At 33.9% G+C, this 25,042-nt stretch overlaps 14 protein-coding genes and 2 pseudogenes across 16 annotated transcripts, besides 1 other annotated feature; 5 read left to right on the forward strand and 11 right to left on the reverse strand.

Annotated features, from left to right (window-relative positions):
- Positions 1-14,582: part of a mobile genetic element that runs on past the window's edge.
- TVAGG3_0847640 (uncharacterized protein) lies at positions 3,528-3,887 on the reverse strand (the record flags this gene model as incomplete). The annotated part of the gene is made up of 1 exon (XM_051249115.1): positions 3,528-3,887. The coding sequence occupies one exon, from the start codon at positions 3,885-3,887 to the stop codon at positions 3,528-3,530; it is 360 nt and encodes a 119-aa protein (XP_051084590.1).
- TVAGG3_0847650 (uncharacterized protein) lies at positions 4,105-4,443 on the forward strand (the record flags this gene model as incomplete). Its single annotated transcript, XM_051249116.1, has 1 exon — positions 4,105-4,443. The coding sequence occupies one exon, from the start codon at positions 4,105-4,107 to the stop codon at positions 4,441-4,443; it is 339 nt and encodes a 112-aa protein (XP_051084591.1).
- Positions 4,982-5,911, forward strand: TVAGG3_0847660 (annotated as a pseudogene). Its single transcript has one exon. A coding segment is annotated over exon 1 (930 nt).
- Positions 6,255-7,073, forward strand: TVAGG3_0847670 (annotated as a pseudogene). The gene has a single exon. A coding segment is annotated over exon 1 (819 nt).
- Positions 7,089-7,961, reverse strand: TVAGG3_0847680 (protein of unknown function, DUF4106 family; the record flags this gene model as incomplete). The annotated part of the gene is made up of 1 exon (XM_051249117.1): positions 7,089-7,961. The coding sequence occupies one exon, from the start codon at positions 7,959-7,961 to the stop codon at positions 7,089-7,091; it is 873 nt and encodes a 290-aa protein (XP_051084592.1).
- On the forward strand, positions 7,998-8,384 carry TVAGG3_0847690 (uncharacterized protein; the record flags this gene model as incomplete). Its single annotated transcript, XM_051249118.1, has 1 exon — positions 7,998-8,384. The coding sequence occupies one exon, from the start codon at positions 7,998-8,000 to the stop codon at positions 8,382-8,384; it is 387 nt and encodes a 128-aa protein (XP_051084593.1).
- TVAGG3_0847700 (protein of unknown function, DUF4108 family) lies at positions 8,467-8,886 on the reverse strand (the record flags this gene model as incomplete). The annotated part of the gene is made up of 1 exon (XM_051249119.1): positions 8,467-8,886. One exon carries the CDS (start codon positions 8,884-8,886, stop codon positions 8,467-8,469), a length of 420 nt encoding a protein of 139 aa, XP_051084594.1.
- TVAGG3_0847710 (uncharacterized protein) lies at positions 9,133-10,157 on the reverse strand (the record flags this gene model as incomplete). The annotated part of the gene is made up of 1 exon (XM_051249120.1): positions 9,133-10,157. A coding segment is annotated over one exon (1,025 nt), but the record flags the coding sequence as incomplete, so codon positions are not given.
- Positions 10,185-10,982, reverse strand: TVAGG3_0847720 (uncharacterized protein; the record flags this gene model as incomplete). Its single annotated transcript, XM_051249121.1, has 1 exon — positions 10,185-10,982. The coding sequence occupies one exon, from the start codon at positions 10,980-10,982 to the stop codon at positions 10,185-10,187; it is 798 nt and encodes a 265-aa protein (XP_051084596.1).
- TVAGG3_0847730 (protein of unknown function, DUF4106 family) lies at positions 11,182-11,521 on the reverse strand (the record flags this gene model as incomplete). The annotated part of the gene is made up of 1 exon (XM_051249122.1): positions 11,182-11,521. A coding segment is annotated over one exon (340 nt), but the record flags the coding sequence as incomplete, so codon positions are not given.
- On the reverse strand, positions 11,906-13,166 carry TVAGG3_0847740 (protein of unknown function, DUF4106 family; the record flags this gene model as incomplete). The annotated part of the gene is made up of 1 exon (XM_051249123.1): positions 11,906-13,166. A coding segment is annotated over one exon (1,261 nt), but the record flags the coding sequence as incomplete, so codon positions are not given.
- Positions 13,662-14,225, reverse strand: TVAGG3_0847750 (protein of unknown function, DUF4106 family; the record flags this gene model as incomplete). Its single annotated transcript, XM_051249124.1, has 1 exon — positions 13,662-14,225. A coding segment is annotated over one exon (564 nt), but the record flags the coding sequence as incomplete, so codon positions are not given.
- Positions 14,583-15,412: 830 nt separating the features above from the next.
- Positions 15,413-15,796, reverse strand: TVAGG3_0847760 (protein of unknown function, DUF4106 family; the record flags this gene model as incomplete). The annotated part of the gene is made up of 1 exon (XM_051249125.1): positions 15,413-15,796. One exon carries the CDS (start codon positions 15,794-15,796, stop codon positions 15,413-15,415), a length of 384 nt encoding a protein of 127 aa, XP_051084600.1.
- An 852-nt stretch (positions 15,797-16,648) lies between these two features.
- On the reverse strand, positions 16,649-16,936 carry TVAGG3_0847770 (protein of unknown function, DUF4106 family; the record flags this gene model as incomplete). The annotated part of the gene is made up of 1 exon (XM_001325125.2): positions 16,649-16,936. One exon carries the CDS (start codon positions 16,934-16,936, stop codon positions 16,649-16,651), a length of 288 nt encoding a protein of 95 aa, XP_001325160.2.
- A 971-nt stretch (positions 16,937-17,907) lies between these two features.
- TVAGG3_0847780 (uncharacterized protein) lies at positions 17,908-18,198 on the forward strand (the record flags this gene model as incomplete). Its single annotated transcript, XM_001325126.1, has 1 exon — positions 17,908-18,198. One exon carries the CDS (start codon positions 17,908-17,910, stop codon positions 18,196-18,198), a length of 291 nt encoding a protein of 96 aa, XP_001325161.1.
- A 3,767-nt stretch (positions 18,199-21,965) lies between these two features.
- Positions 21,966-24,397, reverse strand: TVAGG3_0847790 (uncharacterized protein; the record flags this gene model as incomplete). The annotated part of the gene is made up of 1 exon (XM_001325127.1): positions 22,069-24,387. The coding sequence occupies one exon, from the start codon at positions 24,385-24,387 to the stop codon at positions 22,069-22,071; it is 2,319 nt and encodes a 772-aa protein (XP_001325162.1).
- Positions 24,398-25,042: the final 645 nt, after the last annotated feature.

Below are 25,042 nucleotides of genomic sequence, written 5' to 3' on the forward strand. Positions count from 1 at the left end.
GCATATGATATTTATGAAGATGTTGACGACACAACTGTTCCTGCAAGTGAAGTAAAGTCAGAGGAACCGAAAAGTGACGAAAAACCGATAGAAGAAGAAAAACCAAAAACTGAAGATAAACCAAAAACAAAGTTTAGTTTCCAAACTAAACCAAGTCAACCTTCATTAGCTGGTATGGGTGTGGCGTCAAAACATATGGCAGCAGGTGGTTATGTAAAGTAAAGAAAAAAATATTTTTTTATTTTTATAAAAATGCCCCCATATAGAATGGATAGAAAGTCTGCTAGAATAAAAGCAGAGTTACAAAGATATGGTTGGAGAGTTTCGAAGAATTTTAATATAGGAAGGAAGACCCATAAAAGTCTATGACAAATTGTCTGGTCTTCGCTACGAAATGGATTTGGAAACAGCACGTGCCAATTATCCAAACAGACTAGAGAGGTTAGAAGAAGAACGTCTTATGGACATGCCTTTCGATGTTAGTGAACCTCAAGTTGAAGGACACGACGGGTTTGCAGATTTACTGGAAACATGACGAACAATTGCATCCTTTGAGAAGGAAAAAAGGAAAAGGTGAAGACGCACATGCACATGCCCCCATGGAAAGAACAAGATATGCATATGAAAAGTATCGTGAAGTTAGAAGTCAAATTACATCTGGTCGAACCTTTACAGTAAACTTTGACGAAGGAAAGAACAAAGAAGGCTTCATGGGAGTACTTGCTGCAATTCAAGACGGAAATAAGAAAAGGACACAATCTCAGATTGACCATAACAGATTTGGATGGTCCATTTACTATGCACATGGCAATGAACAAACAGCCGCAAAACTTCTGAGGCTTTCAAGACTACAAAGAGAGAAACAATGGTTGACTTCCGACTCAGACATTTTGAATGCAATTGAAGGAATTGCAAGTGTCAAGTTCGAATGGTACCAACCTAACCCTCAAGCAGTCCAGACAACATGCTGGATACTTCCCGTTCATAAATAAGTCTGACATTGACTTGACAAGGTATGGAATTTACACAATTCAATTGAAACAATTGTCAACGAACCTTGCATTCTTACATGTCTCAGGAACTCTGGTCTTGTTACAGATGAGAAGATGAAGTATCTTGAGTCATGTGTGAAGACAAGGTACATTCTCAGAGGTCAATTGGCAAAATTGCACCGTTGGCAAATGTCAAATATCCGAGTCAACATACCTACAGCTAAAGGTTCTTCACATGACGACTATGTTGTTGACAAAAGACTTACCATGGTTGAAGATTGTAATTGTCCACAACCACTTCATGTTGAACGAAAGTCTTACAAACCCATTCTTTTGGTAAAAGTAAGTGCAACATTGTCAGAGCTGTAAACATTCTTTTCGAGAAAGGTTTGTTGGAACCAATTCCAGATGACAAGCTGACAGAAACTTTTGTACCAAAAGACGAAACAAACTTTTCATTGTTAGCAAGACCAAAAGTTGTTCCAGACAAAGTTCTAGTACAAAGAAGTACACAGTTCCACAAGGGGTTGGTATGTTCGGATACCAACTGAACACCAGAAGAACTTCCAATGAGGTTTGCAAGAACTTCAAGATGCTATAAATAAACTTCCATTGAGACATCCAATTGACGTCAAATTGTATTGGAGAGCATCTGAGTTAGGTCAGAAGGTTTTATACGAAACAGGTTGCTTCGACGATGTTTTATGAGATAACAGGAGAAGTTTCTCAGAAGATAAGAGACTCACTTGAATTTCCACAAACTGGACCAATTGGTTGCGACAAGTTCGACTCAGATGAAAGATATACTATGTCGACCTTAACGCTGCATACATGAGGTTTGTCCAATATATTCCGACTGGAATTCCAAACGAAGATGGTGAGTTCCGGAAAGGAACTATACAGTTGGAAAAGTCATACAACAACTGTATGATATTAGGAAAGCTTCAAACCCCAAACTGCAATGACACTCAAATTGCTTATGAATTCGACATGGGGATATTCCATTAAGAAACCTCAAGAGATGAAGAGTAAACATTATGAGAAGGTCGACAACTTTGTTGAAAGGTTTTCTCCTTTTGTTTTGAAGTACGAATTCACTCAAGGTCAAAGTGGCTTAGTAACCACATTAAAACCTATTGTCGAACATTGGTCTTACCCTCAGTTCGCAAAGCGCAGTCCTTGACAACTTCAACAAATTCTTCTCCGAAGTCAAATCCAAAGTGAAGGTTTACTATGAGAACATTGACGCACTCATGACAAACGAAGAAGGCTATAACAAACTCATTGAAATGGGAATGGTCGGTGAAAAGATGGGCCTGTTTTAAGCTAGATAAGGTATTTTGAAGTTCATGTAATATCGAAAAGGAAATATTGGGGCATACTTGAAGACGGCACAGAAATAAAACATTGCATGAAATAAAAAATTTATTTTTTAAAAAGTGACATTTTTTAAATTTTATTTGAAATGTACGCTGAGTTTGTTGGAGAAGACCGTTGGGAAACTTGTTTGTTAGATGAGAAATATGAAATGGCATACATTTTAAACAATATATTTTTACATATATTAAATGCTTCAGGTTGAAAAACAAAGAACAAAAGTAGCAGATACAAAACGTTAGACTATATCTTTACAAATGCTGGTAGGACTATTTCAGATGAAGAAATTCATCCCGAGCATACAGGTTTGACTATCCAATTCGTTGGCTTCAAAGTCCTTCAGATGCAAAGGCAATAGGATTAGAAGAGTTTTGTTTTCAAATAGAACTAACGCATTTATTTCGCAGTATATTTTCATGGGCAGTATGAAGGTTCTGATGGTCTAATAGACAAATTTGACGAAATGAGAATCTTTACAGTTGTTCAGACGAAAGTCTTGAGAAAACTCTAGATGACTTTCAAAACTCAAATGAACAAATATTATTGGGAATTTTCAAAAAAAATACGACTCTTTACTAATGGAACATACTATCTGAAACTAGAATATGACAAGATGAACTCCACCGTTTCATTTCAAAAGATTGAAATTAACCCTCCAGAGATACAGAGTTTTTATTTTGGGAAGTAGACAAACGTTCTTGGGCACAATTTCTTCGTTACTAAACCAGAACGAACCATTACCACCAGATGGTCCATTTAAGTTTATACTTCCACAGCAGATTTGATGGTTATAGAAACGTGTTTGACCCTCAAAATGTTATGTGTCATGCAAGTTTCAGTTCAAGCAAACAATAGTTTTCTATGTATTGGTAAGGACCTTTATGACTTTGCTTCTAAATTCTACGAACCACCTAGTAACAGTTTCTCTGACTTTCAAGTTTGGTTCACAACAAATGGTGTGCAACATATTATTCCATTGTACTATGACTTTTATCTCGAATTGTCTTTCATATATAACTACGGAAAAGTGCTGAAAAAGTATTGAATGTGAAGATATTAGAAAATAACATTTTTTCTAACATCGTAGAAAACTCATGAAAACAATTTATTTTTGACACTTTCACAAAAAACATAAAAAAGTGAGTTAAAATGAGATGTTTACTGAACTGGCTGGATGTCGCCTTCACAGGTTATGTAGAATGGTTGACCAGAGAAGTGAAGGAGAGACTGAATTGCCAATTTCATATGGGGTAGGGGGTTCTCCTTGTTTGGTATTTTTATCCAAGGACGCTTGGCAAAGAACTTTATAATGGCTTCCTTCTTTGCTTGCTTTATGTCGTCGTAGGCTGTCCCGTCTGGTATTTGAATTGGAATTCCAGTCGAAGTCTCGAGCTGAAGTGTAGACCTTCCAGAAATAGTGGTAAACTTGACCTTGGGCTTCATGACCTTGCGCAAGTAGTCTTTTACGCAGTCGTTAAGTTCAATGAGGTAAATTGCCTCGTCAAGTCTTTCTTGCATTCCAAGTTCTTCCTGTCGGAAGGAAAAATTTTTCCCTTTGTCCGGAAAATTTTTTCCTTCCGACAGGAAGAACTCTTCCAGTTGTCCGTCCGTAAACCATTCAAATTTTCGAAAATTGAGAACTTTTTGGTCGAACTTAAGAAAAAATTTTCCTTCCGACAGAAAAAGTTTTTCCTTCCGACAGGAAAAGTTTTTCCTTCCGACAGGACACAAACGGATGACTGACGTCCCACCAACCGAGTCCATTCCCAAACCAGAGGAACCTAAAGAACCACAACAGTCTCCTCAGCAACCTCAGTTCCAGCAAGTACCTCCGAATTACTACCAATTTCCACCTCAAGGTTACTACCCACCACAAGGCTTCCCGAACTACCCTCCTCAGCCTATGCCTTACTTCCCAAACCCTTGGTTGTTCCAGCAAGCTCCACCCCAGCAATTCCAATTCCAATCTCAGTCCAAGAGAGACCAAGACTTCGAAGAAGGTCTGAACCGCTTACGCAAAGAGTATGCTACAGCTCCAATTGAGAGAAAGTTGTTCCCGGACCAAAAAATATAATTTAGGTGAAGAGGTGAGATTTCACCTGTTTTTTCACCTGTTTTTTCACCCTCTTGAATTTTCATGAATTTTATATTAATGTTTTCGTTAAGCACTTTGTGCCGTCAGTCAGTCAGTCAGTCAGTTAGGAAAGACTTTAGAAAGTTGTTGGAAAAATAAGTCTCTGGAAGAGTATTATAAGGCATTTTGTAAGAATATAGCAACCGCCGGAATTCGGGACTGTTGCTTTTTATACAAAATTCATGCAGGAATTCTTGAGTTTGGTTGAAAGAATACGGTGGAGCCAAAATGGCTCGACCTCAAAACAAGCATTTTAGAGCTTACTAAGGGCGTTATAAATGATCAAGGTATTTACATACATCCTGACCTGTTCATTTTGTTGCTGAATTCAGCAAAAATAATGTTTAGGGTAGATGGTTAGATCTAAACCCGATTTCTAACCCGATTTCTACCCTCTTGAATTTATCATGAATTTCCTTAAGATAGAAAAAATAAAGTTAGTTTTATTTTTATTTATTTTTTATTTTGTATGTAAGATATGATTTCAACAATCGGCACAACAACAATTCAAACAACAGCACCAAACTCGTTAGTCATGAATCCAACATCTATGTTAGTAGAAATGAAAAACTTCATTCCTTCTTCATTTACTTTCGAAACAGAAATCCAGAAGATAAAGCAAGAACTTTTAACAAGTAATTTAGACTGTAGTGCGAAAGATGAAACAAATGAACAGTATCTTTATGAAATGCAGGACCTCATCGACCATTGCCTAAACTACCTGAAATTCAGCAGCAAAACTAACTATTCCTGAATTCGACGAAATTGAAGTCAAAGCAACTGACTCAGTAGAAATTAAAGAAATTCATACGTAAAGTAAAATGAATTCCTTGGTTTTCATTGCAAATAAAGTTATGGACAAAGATTGCGACATGTTATATAAGAACATCTCTGACATATATAAATCTGGGGATTTAAGACATACGACAACTTTGTTTCATTAGCTCAAAATGTATGGCAGATAAGAGATAAAGATAGAAGAGGTAAGGTATGGAATGAACAGATAAAACCAACTACTCAGATTTAAAGAAAACCATTGACGCCTTAGTTGTTTTAGCAGGTAAGGTTTCAGAATATAACGCAAAAATGAAGCCCGCAATGTTTCTAAATGTAAAGCAGCAATGAGGAATATATACTACTCCGTCAAAGAGATAGAACGTATGAGAAACGACATGCAGACTTAAAGAAAGAAGCAGAGAAGCCGGTAGAAAATAAAATGGACATGTTAGAATTTCTGAACAAAAACTATCCAACTGCTGACGATTTCCTTCTATCTGATGTCAAGAAGAAGTATAAAGAAACTTTCGGTATCGTTTAAAACATTCGATGTACTAAAAGAAAAATAGAAGCTACAAAACTGTTTAGAGTCTCACGAATTCATAACGTTTACCATGTGAAACGTTTATAAAATAACTGGTAGAAATGAGGGTAGATATCGGGTTAGATCTAACCATCTACCCTAAAATATATTTTTATTGAATTCAGCAAACAAAATTCTGAGTAAAATAATTTTTAGGGCATCGTGTCAAACCGTTGAGTTTTCACAAAATTTAAAAAATAACGTTTACCATGTGAAACGTTTATAAAATAACTGGGGTAGAAAAGAGGGTAGATATCGGGTTAGATCTAACCATCTACCCTAAACATTATTTTTATTGAATTCAGCACAAAAATCATGAATTTCCTTAAGATAGAAAAAATAAAGTTAGTTTTTTTTTATTTATTTTTTTTATTTGTATGTAAAGACAGATATGTCAACAACAGAGAACACAACAACAGTTATAGTCCATGAAGCTATAAATGAAGAATACGAGTACATACAGTTTAACAAACAACTCCGTCTCATTCGTTCGGTCAAAGACGATATGTACCAAATGCAAAGTATTTTGAATGCTCTTCGTTCTACAAAGCAAGCATATCATTGGTTTGAAAACCAACAGACAAAAGAACTTTTAGAAGAATTTCCTCATATGATTGCTTCCCTCGGAAAACCGAGAGAAGAGATTCCGTACGAAAATCGCAAAATTTGGCTTCCTGGTTTGAAAGAATTATGTTCATAGACTTTTAGTAAATGCTGTAGCAATGTGGGCTTCACCTCGTTATGCTTGTTATATTCATGATGTTAGATGAACTATATAAAGCAGAACGTGAAAGAGGAAAAGAAATTTCATGCAAAAGATGAAGTCATTGAAGCAAAAGACAAAAGCATTCAGAAAAGAATACCACGTTCGGTACCAAAAGGTAAGGAAAAGAACTATAAGTATATGATTTATACTGAAGAGATGGAAAATGAAGAAGATAAAGATATGGTTATGTTGCATTTAGTCAGAAGAAACAACAAAAGCTTTTACGACCTTGCTAAGATATACAAATCTGACAGAAATTGGTTCTATCGCGAAACTTACCGATTTCAATGACCCAATGAAGATGTGAAACAAATAGTTCAAGATACGTTACCTCAAACACACTATGATATGAAAGGTTGTACAATTTTTACCTTCAAAGAAGACTTACCGCTACTGAAGGAAAAAATAACAGAGTATTTTGACAACTTCAAACAAGTAGGGTAGATGAACCATTTATTTTTATTGACTTTTTACAATTTGAACTTTGTTTGCGTAGATATGAATTCTGAAAGAAGTATGAGGGTCTTGTATGACTTTGTACTTCTCCCATAGTTCATGTCTGTCAAACTTACCTGCCATGGACTCTTTCATAAGTTCCATGAAATCGTCTTCGGACAATCCGGGGAAAAGTATTATGTCAGTAAGTATTCTTTTAACATCCTTACTTAAACTCTTTGCTGTCTGTACACAAATGACAACTGAGATGTTAAAGTGTCTGAGCTTCTTAAGAATTCGACACATAACTTGTTCTCTATTCTTTAACAAAGGATGAGAGGCGAAATCATCTAAGATAAGAAGACATCTATGAGTGTAAGTCTTCCAATCGTAAGATTGCAATTTCTTCGAAATGTATTCTATCTCTTTCTGTTTGTTTCTGAAGTGTTTCTTCTCTAATATTCTCTGCATTTCCTCATTTGGGTCTTTAAACTTAGAATTTATATACTCATTTATAGGATTATACTTCAAAACTCTTCTTTGGTACTTCTTTATCCAATCTAACAACTCAGTATCCTTTATACATACTAACTTAGACTTCTTTATAATATCTTTGAACGAATTGACGGTTTGGTCAAATTGACCAGAAGTACTACAAATGACTACTAACTCATAGAATGGGTTCTTCTCATCTAGTTCTTGTTGTTGTGCAGCCATTTTAAGATAAGTGAAAGTCTTACCAGACCCAGGTGGTGCAATTAGACCTGTTATACCATTCTGAGCAAATAAGAACTTGTCATGTATAGGCTTTATCTGAGCATTTTCTAACTTCACCTTGTTCTTATTTAAAACATTCTCAAATTTTTTGTCAATGTCAGCAAACTTTTTTTCTAACATATTTTTAGAAAAATTAAAATTTTTATCTTTTAGAAAATGTCTAGCGATTTCGCTATCTATATTCGAGACAAGCTTTTCGACAGCAAAACATCTGTCGACCATAAAATCTTACATAGTGTAAACAAGAAAGGTGAATTTGTTCTAAAGTTCTGTTTCTGGGAATATGACAAGAACCATAAAACATTACAAAGAGCAGTCTTAAAATTTGTCAATGACAGACTTGTTGACAGAGATGACGCCGATTGGAAAGATGAAGTCCAACAAAAGTTCTTAGAATGCAAAGAAGACACATGCGCTGTTCTTGAAGATGAAATAGAAAACAGAATAGATGAGCTATTAAAGGACAAAGAACTTTTACATAAATATAGTTGCGCCAAATTTGACATAACTCCACCAGAAAAGAAGAAGAGAGAAAAGAAATAAAAGAAAGTAGAAGAAGAGAAGAAAGAACCTGAACCAGTTCCAGAGAAAAAGAAATTTGACATGTAAAAATAAAATTTTATTTTTAGAACATTTCTGGGTCAATGTCAATGTTCTCTTCCTCTTTAGGAGTAAACACTGGCTTAGACTCTAAAATCTTTTTACCCAATTTACCTTGAACTTCAACTATCTTAGACTCATAATATTCATAGTCGTCTGCTTTCTTTGGTTCATAAGGTATAACAAGTTTGTATGCTTTACCTTCTTCGAGTTTTGAGAACTTTCTGTCAAAATTTTCTTTGACTGTTAACAAACCTTCTATGTCTAAGTCTTCAAAAGTTGCACCACTTTTTCTAACAACAGCAAACTTAACTGGTGCAATGTTCCAAATTATGTCAAACGTAGACTTTTCAAAATTGTAGAAGTAAACATTCAAATATGCGAATGGAGCTAACTTATCTTTGACTTCTGTCATGTACTTATTTACTGAGATGAATTTTGCCATCTTTTCTATCGGATAAAAAATATTTTTTTTTAAATTTACTCAGAAAAATTTTTCTTTGTATATACACCATTCTGAACATCTAAAAGACTTTTGACATTTGCCAAGAATGTTCGTTTAGAAGCTGCCATATAACCATATTCTTGACAATATTGTTTATACAAATCATATAAAGACCTTTCATCTAATGACACAAAGTCGCTTTCTTCTATGAACAGTTCATATACACTCTTGTTTGCTTCTAACAATGTTTGTCTCTCTTCGGTATGTGGAATTTGTCTTGGATTGAACTTAGAAATATCTAATGTCATGAAATATGAGAACAAGTGGTTGTAAAAGTCAGATGTCAAAGTTTCTGCTAAGTCGTCAAAATATTCTGTATCTTGCATATGAGAATCTGACGTTCTGACAACTACATATCTTCTGTCAGAACTTTCTAACTTCATCGGAACAGCATTGTTTGAAACCATAATGAAGTTTGCAACATTTTCACAAACTCTTTGGTCTTTATACTTTCTTTCAACAACTCCAACTTTGTCTGTTATAAGACTCTTCAAAGCATCTGAGTTCAAAACTTTTGTTGTATCTATACTTTGAAGTTCATTGCAAACTATAAGTTTCATATTCTCTATTGAGGAGTTAAATTTACCACAGATGTTTTCTAAGTTTGTCATATTCGGATTCGAATAACCTTCTAACAGTTTGCATAAGATATCTGTAAAGAAAGTGTTCTTACCAGTTCCTTGTTTTCCAATTATAATGAGAGCAGTTTCATTTTTAGCACTTGGATGTTGTAAGATGTTTGCAAACCAACATAAGATATACTCATAAACCTTTTCGTTTCCATTGCATATAATTTCTTTGACATGGTCTAACCAAGCTTCTATAATATTTTCTTTCCATTCTACTTGTTCATATTTATATCCAGTGAAGATAGAATAGAAGTTTGGAGAAGGTGTATAGAACTTTATACCTCGAACTGAAAAATCTTCTAACTTTGACAATAAGATATCCCAAGCATCTAACATCTTCATTCCAACTTGTACAACTTTTATTTTCTTAAGTTTCTGTCTACATTCTTGTTCAGACACTATTGTTGCTCTTGGTTTGTTAAAGACAACATCCCATTCTTTCATGACATAACATTCTGGGGCAGAGTCAACATAAATGACTAAACGTTTCAAATTCTCGACTGCTTTGTTATAGTCTCTAAATGGACACATATTTCTGAATGCTTGGAAGTCATAAAAATCTGAAACATCTATTCTGTACATTTTTATAAAAATAAAAAAAATATTTTTTTATTCTTGACTTTGTTGTTCCATTTGTTGCATTTGTTGTTCTTGAGCTATTTGTTGTTGAAGTTGTTCTTGTAATACAATACTTTCACCAGTTGCATCTTCCAATTCGAAACTTTCTGCCGTCATTGACAAATACATAGGACATAAAAGTTTTACAGGAACAAAGTTTGCGTCAACTAATGTCAACGTTATACTTGCCAAAGTGTTTGAGTTCACTAAGGTTGAAAATTCTGCATTCGAATGAACAATAGGCAAACCAGCAGAGAAAGTATTGTTTATACGCATAAGTATCTTTTGGTCATAATAGTTTCTGTCGACATTCGAATAACACTTTGAACCTAAGTTTGAAACAATATATAAGATTGGTGTGCTTAATGTCAATGGAATAGACATTCCTTGTATGACACCTTTTCCTGTTATAGGAAACTGTTGGTAGTAAAAACCAGAAATAAGTTTTGTATTATAGCTCATATCGTTTATAGTAAACTCAGTCGGACATCCAAACATAATGAAACCTGCTCTAGTTGCAGCACATGTTACACCCGTACTTAAAGTATTAAATAAGTCAACAAAACCTGTTGGTGGTATATCTGAGTAAGTATCTTCAAAGGAGTATTTTTTACCATTCACAACAATAAAGTCTTCTGGTGTCAAAAGAGCAAAACAGGCTTTAGTCGTCATTGTGTTTAAGGTTAGTTTACAATATCGTCCTTGAGGACTTTGTAAGTTTGTTGTTATAGAATTATATGACTCAGGGTTTTTAGTCGTAATAGTATAAACCATTATGTCTTCTGCCATTTACTTAGCAAATAAATTTTAATGAAATGTTGTGGTCGTCAAATATTTTTATAACGTCTGGGAAACTATATTTTAAGTTCAACGTTTCACCTCCTTTCATAACGTATATCTTGTCAATGACATTATATGAAACACCACAGCAACTAATGTCGGGTTCTATTTCTTTGATGTTTATATTCGTCTGCCTCTGTCAAAAGTTTCAATAGTTCTTTCAAAACTTCATGAGGTGCAATGACATATGAGTTCACTTTTACAGGGTTGTGTTCGACCAAGTTTAACATTATACTTAAAGCTTGACAAATCTTCTCCTGAGTTTGAAGTTTGTCTTTCAGTTGTTGGTAGTCGTTTCGAATATCTGCAACAGAACTTAAGTCTCTGTTAACTTCAGGATATGTTGGTTCTTTTACAGGAACAATTGTTATACCATCTTCGTCTTCGTATGGTTTCCCCACTTCAACATCTCTGTCTTTGACATTGACAACAACACTTTGACTGTTTGTTTGAGTTGGTGAATTTAACTTCACATCTGCCACCGCCATTAAACCTTTTGAAACACTTACGCTTCTATTTTTCGGAAATGACATTTTACTTAGAATAAAAAGATGGACGTATTCGGATATCTTATTGAATTGAAGCAGAACAAAGTTTATACTCACAAACAATACAAATACATTGACAGAATAGTTCTTTACACAAACAATGGAAAATGTTATAGAATAGCAATATTTGCTGAACCAAAATATTTTCATAAAGCAAAGAAAGTTGGTATAACTGAAATGGTGAAAGTTCTTGAAGCAGACAAAAATATAACTTCAAAACTGACCGATATTACTAAAGGAAAGTTTATAATACAATATTATGTCAAAACTGGCGTACTGTCAATATTTGACGGAGAGAAGTCAGTTCAAGAACAACTTACTGACCTGCTGCCAAAATCTGCTCGATGGAAGCTGTCGTTATGCCAATCTGAGGAGCCCCAGCAGGTTTCATCGAACGAATCTTCAAAAGAGCATCTTCCGTGAAAAGTGCTATTGGTTTTGTAAACTTCTTTGCTCTCAATTCATCTGGACCGTCTCTGTCACCAGTATATTGTATTTGTACAGTACCAACAGTTGAAATACCACCCATAAAGTCTTCTGAGTCAGCAAATGGAATGCCAAGCCAAAAGTTTGAACGGTCGCCATTTGTATATTGAGTTTTTTGACCTCCTGTATGAGTCCATACTTTCACATATGGCATAATAGAACTTTGCATTTCAGGGTTAATGGTTGTTGTGAAGTTGTTGTTAAAGTTCATAGCATCTAATGTCAAGTTGTATGACCTCATATCCTCAACTGTAGAATATTCTTCTCTTGGATAATATTTGCCATCTATGTTTATATGATATTTAATACCAGGGTTGTAGAAACAAGAATAGTCATTTATAGTTCGTCTGAACAGTACAAACATAGTATCTGCATGTTTCATTGCAGTTGTTAAAGCAATATCTGTTCTTGCACCTTCGGCTCCCGGATTTTGGTTTCCAACTTCACCTGCAAAGTTTTTGACAGATATTTGGTGTATAGGGAACATAAGTGGAACTGCAATATATTTGGCAGCTAAAGCATTTGAAATATCTGGGTCCAACATATAAACGGCAAGTCTGCTTTCTATTCTCTTGCATTCAAATTTTTCGCATGTGAACTTAACTGGGTCCCAAGCATCTCCAGCAGCATTGAAATAATAGTTTACTTCATTGTTGAAGTTTGAGAAACCAAAGTCTAAGTCAACCTTGCCTTTGCAAAATTCGGCGAATGACGTTTTATTTGTTCCCTTTACGTCTGTAAGAGTGAATGGGTCTTGTGTTGGTGCAATGACTAAGTTATTTTTGCTTGGAGTAAGTTCGATAGAAATTTTTCCTGCCCAGTTTGGCAAGTATCTTAAAAACCTGAAGATGAGGAAAGATGACAAAGGAACTCTAAGTTTCAGTTTTACTTTAGTGGCAGCAGTTCCATCTGAACCAGAAAGGTTAACATAAACTCCTGGAACGTTAGGGTCAAGTCTTCTTATTTTCTCAATAGTTGCATACTGGTCTGTTTGTTCTCTAGCTTGTGGTTGTACTGAGTTTCTCAAAGCGAACCATTCATAATTTGCCCATGTTACTGTTTGAACTAAGTCAGAGTTAGAATATATCTTATATCCCATGAAAACTTCTGGAGCATATTGGTATCCGACATAGAAAATTCCATTGCAACCTTTCTTGTCAGACAACTTGGCAGAAGGTTTTATTTCAATATCTTGTTCCACGGATAAGAATGAGTTGTCAATAGAAATAATATGAAACCTGTCGCAAGCAATATCTACTGTTGTTGAAGAACCTTCTCCAAACTCACCTACGTTTCCATAAGAAACAGCAGTTGTATATTCGTAAGTTCCAGGAACTATTTCTGACCTTCTAATGGCATTGTCGCATTCGTTATACCATTCGGAAACATTTCCGTTCATGGCATCCAAAACTGTTGGCGTTATATTCTGAGCGGCGTACATTTCATATGGGTAAAAATATAGAATAGTTGGATTTATATATCATAATAGAACCCACTCGGACCAAGCTTTACTTTCTTCCTGACTGAGTTTTTAACTCTTCTTTTTCCTTCATTGCCACTACTTTCACTAGATGAAGTTACTTCTTCACTACTTTCACTTTGTTCTACTCTTCTTCTTTGGTGTCGCTTTTGGTAACTTGCCCTCTGCTTCAAGTTGTTGCATCTTTGCCTCATGTTCACCTAGTATGTTGTAAATTTCCCATGTCCTTTTTGCCTTTGGGCTCTGGTCGCCCATCTCAGGTAACCTATATCCTAGAAAGATTTTGTCATAGTTTGTATTTGAGTCTTCGCGTATTGTTTGCATGACTCTTTCCTGAGTTTCCGGTTCAAGCTCTTCAAACAGAGCTTGTCCATATGGAATAAGCTCGTTTCCAAATATATGTTTTTGTAGCCATTCTGGTTTTCTTTCCATGTAACCAATAATATCTTTTGTGAATGGGAAAGCTTTTACCCAACGTTTCAGTCTTGCGTCATTTATTTCTGTAGTTGGTTTTATTTTGTCAAGGAACATGTTTTTCAATACTAACATTTCATTTGGTACTGTCCATTTGAGTTTTCTTAAATATTCATCCCTTCTCGGTTCATTGTCTGCAAAGTAAGTTTTTATGACATTTTGCAAACTTTCGTTTGCAAGGTCATGTACAATAGGTTCTCTTCCTTCTCTCTCCCTAACTTTCTTTCTAAACTCTTCACCAAATATACCATCTCTATGGTTCTGTGTAGTTCTTTGAGATAAATGTTCTAGAACGTCAGGTGTTATATTTCCATCAGCCATGTTCATTTCATACTGGTCCAAAATATCTGCATCTTTCATATCTTTCAATGGCATTAAAGCCGCGCTGAAAATACCCGTTATATCTGGTTCACCATTCACTTCCATTGCGTCTACAACTTCTTGGAATTGAGGTTGTAAGTTTATGAACCACCTATCCGGATTAGCTTTATGACCCCATCTCATTGTAGTTCCATAGTCTGCAGAAACAAAAGTAGGTTTGTTTCCATATTGGTTAGGTTCTGAATGAACTTTAAACAATGTTTCATTTCTATATGTTTTGTTGAAATTTAACCTTTTATTTTCACCGAGTTCAGCCAAAGATTGAACGTTATATGGTCGTAAGTAAAAAGGATTATTGTATTTGCGTACATTTTCTTTCAGTACTTCCATTCTATGCTGAATATTTTCATCTGATGTTGGAGTCTTTTGTATGTCGGTGAACATTTTTCGATATTCTTCTACTATGTCAGCCGAATTTTTCTTAGACTCTTGGAAAGATTCCATATTCTCCGCATACACTTGTTGAGGGTCAAGATTTTTCGGCTGTTCCAAATCTTCATCTAGTTCTGTGAAGTTAGTTTCCAAAGGAGGGACTTGTTCGTTTCCTTCAGGCTCTTCTAGCCGTTGTTGCTGAACTATTTCTTCCATGTCTGGTTGTCTCTGAACTTCTTCCTGTTGAGTTTCTTGTACCTCATCTGCTGGCATTTCATATATTCCGAGACCGTTTTTAAAAAGTTCCCTATCTAAGTCATCCGGACTCATAAACCTTTCTTCTTTCGTTCCGTCTCTATTTTTTACGCGTTTCATGAAGAGAGTTGAATTATCATTTAGCTCTGACACCAAATATCTCGGAGTAAATTCATTCATGTCATTTGGATGATATGCTATTAAATCATATCCCTTAGCGAGCTTGTATTTTCCAGGTTTGAGATTATATCCCATTTGATGCTGAACCATAAAGCTAAATAGGTTCGGGTCAGTATTTCCTTCCTTGAACTTTCTAATAGCTTCTTTATATCTGTCACTAAAGTCAAGAGTATCTGGGTAACCATAATCTTCCTTAAGCATTTTTAAGAATTCTTGGTTTCCTTTTTCTCTACTTCTTTTATGTCCTTGCTCTGTTTGTGGTTGTTGTGCAGGGTTTTGAACTGTTGGTTGCTGTGCTGGTTGTGGAGGTGGTTGTTGTGCTGGTTTTGGTTGTGGTGCTGGATTTTGAACTGTTGGTTGCTGTGCAGGGTTTTGAACTGTTGGTTGCTGTGCTGGATTTTGAACTGTTGGTTTTGGTTGTTGTTGTGGTGCTGGATTTTGAACTGTTGGTTGTTGTGTTGGTTTTGGTGCATGCCTGTGTCTGTGTCCATGTGACGATGTAAATGTTTTAGGTAGTCCTGGTGCAGGTGCTTCTCTTGGAGGGTTTGGTGGTATATAAGTTCCACCAGCTGGCACATATGTTCCATCTGCAGCATAATGTCCTACCTGACTTTTCGTTCTTAAGAAAGCATTTACTAGGTCTGTTTTGGTCTGTTGTAACTCTTTTTCTTGACTTTCCACAACAGTTGCTCTAACGGCGTCATAGGCACTTTGAACTGCCTGTCTCGTTGCTGCATCTGTTATTTTCGTCATATTTTGTGCTACTTCTCTTAACTCTTTGTCGAAACCTTCAGACTTCAGTTTCTTTCCAGATGAGAAGTCGTTCACTAGTTTCACCTTACTATGAAGAGCTTCGAAGGCATTCTTAAAGTCAGCATTCATTAAAGCTTCATTTGAACTGTCTTCATCCGCTTGTATTTTTGTCCTTATTGACCCATAAGTTGGGCTGCTTTAGCGTTGGCTTGGGCATCTAACCAGTCATTATTAGCTTTTATATATTCTGCACTTTTCATTGCCTTTTGCATGGCTGCGTCGTTATTTTTTACTTTCTTGTGCTAAGTTTTCATACTGTACGGTTTGGTTTTGCAACTGTAAAAGTTTTTCTGCCTTTACATTTGCTTCAACTTCTTTTTTATACTCATCGCTATCCATATATGTCTTCAGGGCTTTTTGTTTTATCTCTTCATCTTTCAGTACTTTATATTGAGTAGTATGGTTTTTCAAATTTATAACATCTTGTTCCATTTTTGCTACTTCTGCTGCTTTTTCTGACACTTTTTTTGCATATTCCTCTGTACTTAGTTCTTTCAGTTGTTCTTCTTCTTCTTTTTCTCTACGTTTTAACTCATTGAGTTTCTTTGTGTGTCTGTCATATTCTAGTTTCTTTTCGTTTTCACTTATTTGTTTCTGTATGTCTATGTTTGACTTTTTGACATCTGTTATTTGATTTTGAGTGAACTCAAATTCATTTGACTTTGAGGGTTATAAGCTGTTCCGTCTGCAGCTCCACCATAGCCTGCCATTTTCGCTAAAAGTGCCGCTCTTAAACCTCCACTCTGTGCACCAATAACTCGGTTTAAAAGCATAGGGTTGCTTGACATTTGTTGCAACATAGTGGGGTCATTCATCATTTGTTGTTGCAACTGTTGTTGTGGTGTCAGTTTTACTATTGGATGTTTCAATGCTCCCTTCCTCTTACGTATATTCTTACGTAGCTTACGTGGCATTTTAAGTGAAGTAAAAAACGGTTTTTGACAGATGTTTATATGACACTTTTTGTTCAGCACAAAAAAACTACTCGGTCAAAGTGTTGTCAGTTTTGTAAAATAACCGTCCTATCTTGTTTTAAAAGGGAGAAAAGGCTTCTCAAAGTATACTTCCTTGGAACGCCTGTAACTTTTCCTGTAGCGACGATAGACCCTTACTTGTCCGGACAAGGTTATACTATTTTGAGTGCTCTACAAAAAAGTCAACGGCTGGCTCGTCCTCAGAAATTTTTTATGGGCTAGAGGGCGCAACGCGCCTGGAAGCCCTCCGAATAAAAACTTCATTTATACTAAACATCTTCAGGGCTAGAGGGCGCAACGCGCCTGGAAGCCCTCCGAATATAAACTTCATTTATACTAAACATCTTCAGGGCTAGAGGGCGCAACGCGCCTGGAAGCCCTCCGAATATAAACTTCATTTATACTAAACATCTTCAGGGCTAGAGGGCGCAACGCGCCTGGAAGCCCTCCGAATATAAACTTCATTTATACTAAACATCTTCAGGGCTAGAGGGCGCAACGCGCCTGGAAGCCCTCCGAATATAAACTTCATTTATACTAAACATCTTCAGGGCTAGAGGGCGCAACGCGCCTGGAAGCCCTCCGAATATAAACTTCATTTATACTAAACATCTTCAGGGCTAGAGGGCGCAACGCGCCTGGAAGCCCTCCGAATATAAACTTCATTTATACTAAACATCTTCAGGGCTAGAGGGCGCAACGCGCCTGGAAGCCCTCCGAATATAAACTTCATTTATACTAAACATCTTCAGGGCTAGAGGGCGCAACGCGCCTGGAAGCCCCACTACCTTTTTTTTCATTCCAATAGATAACATTTAAATCATTATTTTAACTTCGAAATTGATAACCATGTAAAAATTGAATTCAATGTTTCTCACAAAAAGTATTAATAGAGAAATCATTTTCACTTCATGAAGAAATCTCAAATCAAAATCAAGAGTTTCGTTATTGATGAAAGAAAAGAAACAGAAATGGTAGTTGATTGCACAACGCGGGGATTACCAGCTCTCCTTCGAAAAAAGAAGCGCAGACTAAAAGATGTACAAATCATTGGAAATAAAAGCGAGGAAGTTAGTGTTCCCACCGATTCAACAGATGAATTCGACCTATTTCAACAATTCGATTTTAATTCCTATAATGATTCATTTTCACATGAAAACTTTCTAGATAATACTCCATTTGAAATTCCGAAAGAAATATGAAATAGCACTGTTTAAATTGTCATAATTAACGTTGCTATTTGTAATAAATATACCCGGAGTTTATATACGTAGATTTTTTTGTAAGAAAAAAAAGTTTGAGATTTTCAATTTAATTTTAGTATATCGATTTAATTGGTCATCATACTTTCTAAATATAAAACATATAAGTTTGAAGCAAATAAAATATTTTTATTTTATTGAAAATGTTATTAGTACATCAGAGGCAGAGTCGATTTAAAAATTTATTCGAAAAATTGACTTTCTTTATTTTAAAATTCAGAATAATGAAATTAATAGCGTGAAAAGATGTAAACAACCGTGCACGACAACAATACATATGGATCCATTCAACTATCTTCATGAATCATGAATCAAAATAAATCGGAACCCTGTATGGAAAAATATCAAAATTAATTTTTTTTGTGAGTTCGATTATTTAAAATTTATCTCATATATTATGTGTGTACTTTGCTTTAGATGAATAATTTTTGTTTATATTGGATAGCATCTCAAATATTAAGAATTCACTTACTGACCTTATATCAATATTGTTTACCTGTGAATTTTTGACTTTCTTTATTCATTATTTTTTTCAAATATTAAGGTTATATTTTGCTTTAGATGAATAAGGCTTATTTATTTTTGATAGTATCTCAAATATTAAGACTTCACCTTTTGACCTATTCTTACCATTTTTTTGTCAAAAAATATTATTACCCAGATTTGCTTTACTTTTACCACTCCCCATGTAATTTCTGGGGAAAACGATAATTCATTTTTTTTTATGGATGAATAGATCGTTTTCCTAGAAAGGACCTCATATCTCTGGCTAAAAAGAGTGTCAGATCCTAAATAGATTATTGATCTAGTGTACAAATCCAATAAAAAGCCTATTTTTTTGGCTTTTTTGGTGCTCATTTTTTCGAAGATCTACATGAATATGGGGAAACCATCGGATTTTTTTGGTTAACCCACATCTTCATGTAGTCTGGACTATCTTTCCTCGAAGGACCTCTTTACGGGTGTAAAAACTCATAAAGTTCTCAAAAGATTCATTCTCGATCTCCATGCTGAAAGAATTTACAATAAAAAAGAGATCTACGCATCAAACTACAGCCATAAATGAACTGAACCCCTAAAGCTCAGCTCTTAGTTTATCAAAAACGTCGAAATCCTTCTCATTGCAATCAAATTTTCTCAATAACTCATAAGAAAAATCGAATTTTGATTAAGCCGATGTTATAGGTATCACAAATACTACAAACTTGAGCAATATCGAAATTGCCAGCAAAAGTTTGAAATTGCATTGCTCATATTTGTTTGTAAACTAAAAATCTGCTTATATTATTCATTAATTTTTTATATATTATTCATATACTTTAATAAAAACAATACTATTTCACCTTAAAAATGAATTTCATAAGTCAATATTATTTTTTTGAAAATGTATCAATTTTCGATTAAAACAACATGAGAATAAAATTTACGCAAAATTATTTTAAAAAATGGTTTTAAAAATTTACAGTTGATTAAGAATAAGATTGGAAGAAGTTTTGAAGTTTAATTTTAAGAAAAAAAATTCGGATATTATTCATGGATTTAAGTAATCTGATATTTGAGTATCGGCACTATGCATAAAACATATATTTATAGTTTTTTTGGATTTTTATGATTTTAAATATATTCAAATTTGGCAATCCAATAGATTTTTAAAAAATAGGTAAATAAAAATAGATTACATATGCAGCAGATTTAGAACATGAAACAAATCTTATAGTGACCCAAAAAAAAATTCATGATCCAAAAAAGAAAAAAATTGGCTAAATGGGAATCAAACCTTGGCATAACGAATCATTATGTCAGATGTTTCCACTACACTACACCGGCAGTTCGAAAAATACCCTTGGTGGTTCTATTTAATAGCTACTCCCAACGATAGGCGGTGTCCCCAGCTTTCGAGAGGTGGTAAAAGTAAAGCAAATCTGGGTAGTTTGTTTACACTAATTAGCTTCTTTACGTTTTAAATTAGCAGCCAGCAAGATTCTCACAGATATAGTTTTTTTGTCTGTGCGTGCTTATTTAGCTATTCTTACGCAAAATTGAACTGAACACAATTTAATATTAATCTTAATGGCATAAAAATGCATAATTTTCATTTAAAGCAGAAATTACAATTTCAACTTCTGCTTCTATAATGGAAGTAAGTTTCTTATATAAGAGATTAGAATCAATTTTGCCCATATGATATTAAAATATACTACTAAATTATTGCTTATTCCAGGGAGAACAGCTCAACATAACCATTTTTTAAAATCACAAATTAAATTCAACTTGATATTAATTTTTTTACTTGATGTTAAAAATACAAAAATGTTTTTGAATTTTTCAGAATAACTTAAGATAAGGAGATTGATGGGTATCATATTATCAAATAAAAAGAAATTAAGTTTAATATGATAAAAACATAATATAATCAATTTAAAATATTAGAGATTTATGATAGGTTTGCACAAAAACTAGGTATCAAACAAGTAAATGGATTAAGTACTTATCGTTTCTATGCTACAATTAAGTTTAACTATGGTGTTATTGATCCAGATGTCAGAAACACAATTAGTCTTCATTTAAATCAAAAATAGTAACGAACAAGTAATTTATAATTATACATCAGATAGAGAAACACATTTTTATTTATATAAATTTGCATCTCCTACTGTAAATGATGTTGCTGAATTTGTATTCAGGGAAGAAAATAAACATTTAACAAATGAACAAACATTTTATTATCAATAAAGATATAGAGAATAAGATATATGAGATCTATCACCAAATATAAAGAAATTAAGTTTATCTAAAGTGTGAAGAAAAACCCCTTCCATTTTTGAAATACCAGGCCTAGTGAGGCTATATATATATGAGATAATATTCCTAACACTCTAATCAATAAAGATATAGAGAATAAAATATAAATAGATAAAGAGAACAAAATATACGAGATCTACCATCAAGTATAAAGAAATTAAGATTATCCAATCAATAAAGACAATCAGAAGGAAATATATGAGATCTACCATCAAATATAAATAAATAAAGATAAAGGGAATAAAATATAAAAAGATATTATCAAATATAAAGCAAAATAAGTTTATCCAATCAATAAAGACAATCAGAAGGAAATATATGAGATCTACCATCAAATATAAATAAATAAAGATAAAGGGAATAAAATATAAAAAGATATTATCAAATATAAAGCAAAATAAGTTTATCCAATCAATAAAGACAATCAGAAGGAAATATATGAGATCTACCATCAAATATAAATAAATAAAGATAAAGGGAATAAAATATAAAAAGATATTATCAAATATAAAGCAAAATAAGTTTATCCAATCAATAAAGACAATCAGAAGGAAATATATGAGATCTACCATCAAATATAAATAAATAAAGATAAAGAGAATATAACTTAAAAAGATATTATCAAATATAAAGCAAAATAAGTTTATCCAATCAATAAAGACAATCAGAAGGAAATATATGAGATCTACCATCAAATATAAATAAATAAAGATAAAGGGAATAAAATATAAAAAGATATTATCAAATATAAAGCAAAATAAGTTTATCCAATCAATAAAGACAATCAGAAGGAAATATATGAGATCTACCATCAAATATAAATAAATAAAGATAAAGGGAATAAAATATAAAAAGATATTATCAAATATAAAGCAAAATAAGTTTATCCAATCAATAAAGACAATCAGAAGGAAATATATGAGATCTACCATCAAATATAAATAAATAAAGATAAAGGGAATAAAATATAAAAAGATATTATCAAATATAGATATAAACTTTATTCATCTAAAAGAAAGAGTCACCTTTATATCCAGATCCAGTATTGACCTGATTCCATAGATTCTTCTGAGCGAATCTGTTGAAAGTGTGGGAAGTGTTTGTGTCTACTTTCCATCCGCCGTAATTCATGTCATCATCACTTGATTCCTCGCTCGAATCAGAATCATTTCTCCACAACTGTGCGGAAGAAATGTTTGGATTCCATTTGGAAACAAGTCCGTCATCAGCCATATACTTCTGGAAGTCGTAATCTTTCGGGTATTCGTGGTAAAACTGCATTGTTCTGAATCTGTAGAATCTTTCAGAGAAATTCGCCAAATGTTCAACAACTTGGCCTTTTCCAATATCAGACAAGACTCTCGTATTCTCAGAGAGATAAACAAGAGAAATATTCGATGGAATCGAAACAAAAACTTTCCATTCTTTCTTGTTGTTCAAAATTTCAACAAAATGCATGGAAAGTTCTGTAGGAGGCTTAGAAGGAAGAACTAAGATGCCCGTCTTCATGTAAACATTCTTAATAACATCACCTACAAAGCCTAAACACTGGCAACAAAATGTAATGATCTCTTCACTTTGTTTTGAAATCGAAAAAGTGACAGAAATTTTATTTATTTCTGTTTCGAGTCTTTTCATGAGTTCTGCGAGGAATTTCTTAGAAGGAACTTGCAGGAACATGTTGTCATCACGTGTTTTGATGTGGTTAACAACTAAATTGAAAATTGAATCAACTCCTTTCAATGAATAAAAATATTCATAGATTTCTCGTCCTTCTTTGACGAAATCGATCGGAATTGGTTCGTAAGGAGCATTGGTGTTGGAAATAGTCATCATTGAACCAGAAAGATCCATGGAATTCGAAAATCTGAGATAAAGATTTTCAAAAGTGACAAATTTGAAAGGATTTCCTGTGTGATGACGCTTTAGTTCCTTACCAATGAGCGGAGTGAGGAAGTTTCGCATCGATCCTCTGTGGATTAAAAATAATTTCTTCATTGCGTCCGAAATAAGATGCTGGTACTTGTATCCGGTCAACAAGTCACTAAAGGAGACAGATATGAATGGGAATTTGGCCAATTCTGTCTCCAAAAGCAAAGATCTGGTCAAAATCAGCTCCCAAACGAGAGACATGAGGAAATAGAGGAATTCATCACTGTTGGCGAATCCTTTGAATGATGATTTTGATATTGTTCTGGTAAAAAGATAGTTTTTGGCTGTAAAATACAAAAGATTTTGTTTTTCTGAGGCTTTTCCGGTTCCAAACAGGACAAAACTGATCAAATCAGCCTGGTTTTGGTACTGGTAATCAATTTTTGCTGGTAATTCCTCTGTAAGATGATAAGGAGTCTTCAAAATATTATAATTTTCGTTTTCATCGACCATAATGACTGTTCCTTTGATGGATTGCGATCCGAACAAGCACTCGCAGAAGCTGGTTGTGTAAATGGCCGAGTCTGTCAAGCATTTCTGGAATTCTGGTGTTAAATCAGAATATCCGGCCAAGAAATCGGGGAAAAGATGGACATTATGGAGTTCACTGTCATCGACCTTGCTAAGAGCGTGTACTACGATTGATTGGTTTGGAAATCCGTAATAACTTGAAGTTCCATCCTCTTTTGCACTTGATTGGTGAACTCTGGGACCGGCACTGAATACTACACACTTCGGATTGAGGTTGTAGAGTGTTGTACTGCCGTTATACTTAGATCCGTGATGTTGCCAGAAATATATTGTACATTCATCTCCTGGCTTGAATAATTCTGGTTCTTTGACGTTTTCAAGCGTATCTGGAGTGGAATCTCCTGGGAAAAACAAAGAAGTCTTGCCATATTTGACATATACGAGTTGTTGCTTGTAAATATGGATATCAGAGCCACCTCTGATATTCTTTGGGTATAATAAATCGAATTTGACACCTGGTAAGAAAGTATCTAAGAGACTTGGTGAAAATTCATTTAATTTTCCAACTCTGAATTCAGGAATTTCTTGTTGAATATTGGATTTAGCCGTTTTAATAACATCTGTTAATTTGTTGTGATCAAAATACTCGTGAGTAATGATAATCGCTTTAACTTGGTATGTTGTAATGATTTGATCGATATCCATAGCTAAAGCTTCGGCATTTAGCTGTACAGCCCAATCAATACCACAATCAATGATCACACAGTTTCCAGACTTCGCTAAAATGCAAAATGATGCATTTTCTACGAATAATGAAAAGACAAGAAGCTTATCTTTTAGAAATTCTGTGTTATATGGTATAGCTGTGCTCCTCATCTTCAATAATCTTCCTATTAAATCAACATTTTGGTTTCCTGAAAGCATTTTTTTTGAAAAAAAAATTATTTTGTTTCAAAGAAGAGTTTGCCTTCGGAAATTTGTTTCCCACCTTTTGAATTTATAATATTGTTTTATATGCGAGATAGTCATAATTTCATGTAAAATAGATAAACAAGGCGTACTTCCATCATAAAAATGACTACAAACAAAATTGATTTCAATTAGTTTGCATTAAAGCAAAATCAAAGACGCATTTACAATAGAATATACAATATTATACTATCTGCAGAATCTTAAGTGTATATTATGAAAAATTGAGATTTGAATTCTAATTACAACTTTTATTTTCAGTTGACTATCCTGCAGTTAATATATAATCACATAAATTGTTCATTATTGGCTTTTTGATGGAAATTCGAGAATAATGAAAATTATCATAATTTGATTTTTCAATATTTTTAAAATGAAATGCAAAGTTTTCATACAAATTATGTGATAAAAATGATTTTCATTGTTTTCTATAATTTTTATTTTTTTCTTTGTTTCATGTGCGGAAACGAGCTCCGTGAGATAACTGATAAGTATCGAGATTATATTGATATTTTTGATCGTATATACACACTCAAAACATTCAACGAAAAGGAAATAAACACTTTATATCAAGATATTAAAAGTAAGTTTCTAGATACCAAAATTTATA

Source organism: Trichomonas vaginalis, chromosome VI (genome assembly GCF_026262505.1).
Source record: "Trichomonas vaginalis G3 chromosome VI, whole genome shotgun sequence".
NCBI classification, from domain to species: domain Eukaryota; phylum Parabasalia; order Trichomonadida; family Trichomonadidae; genus Trichomonas; species Trichomonas vaginalis.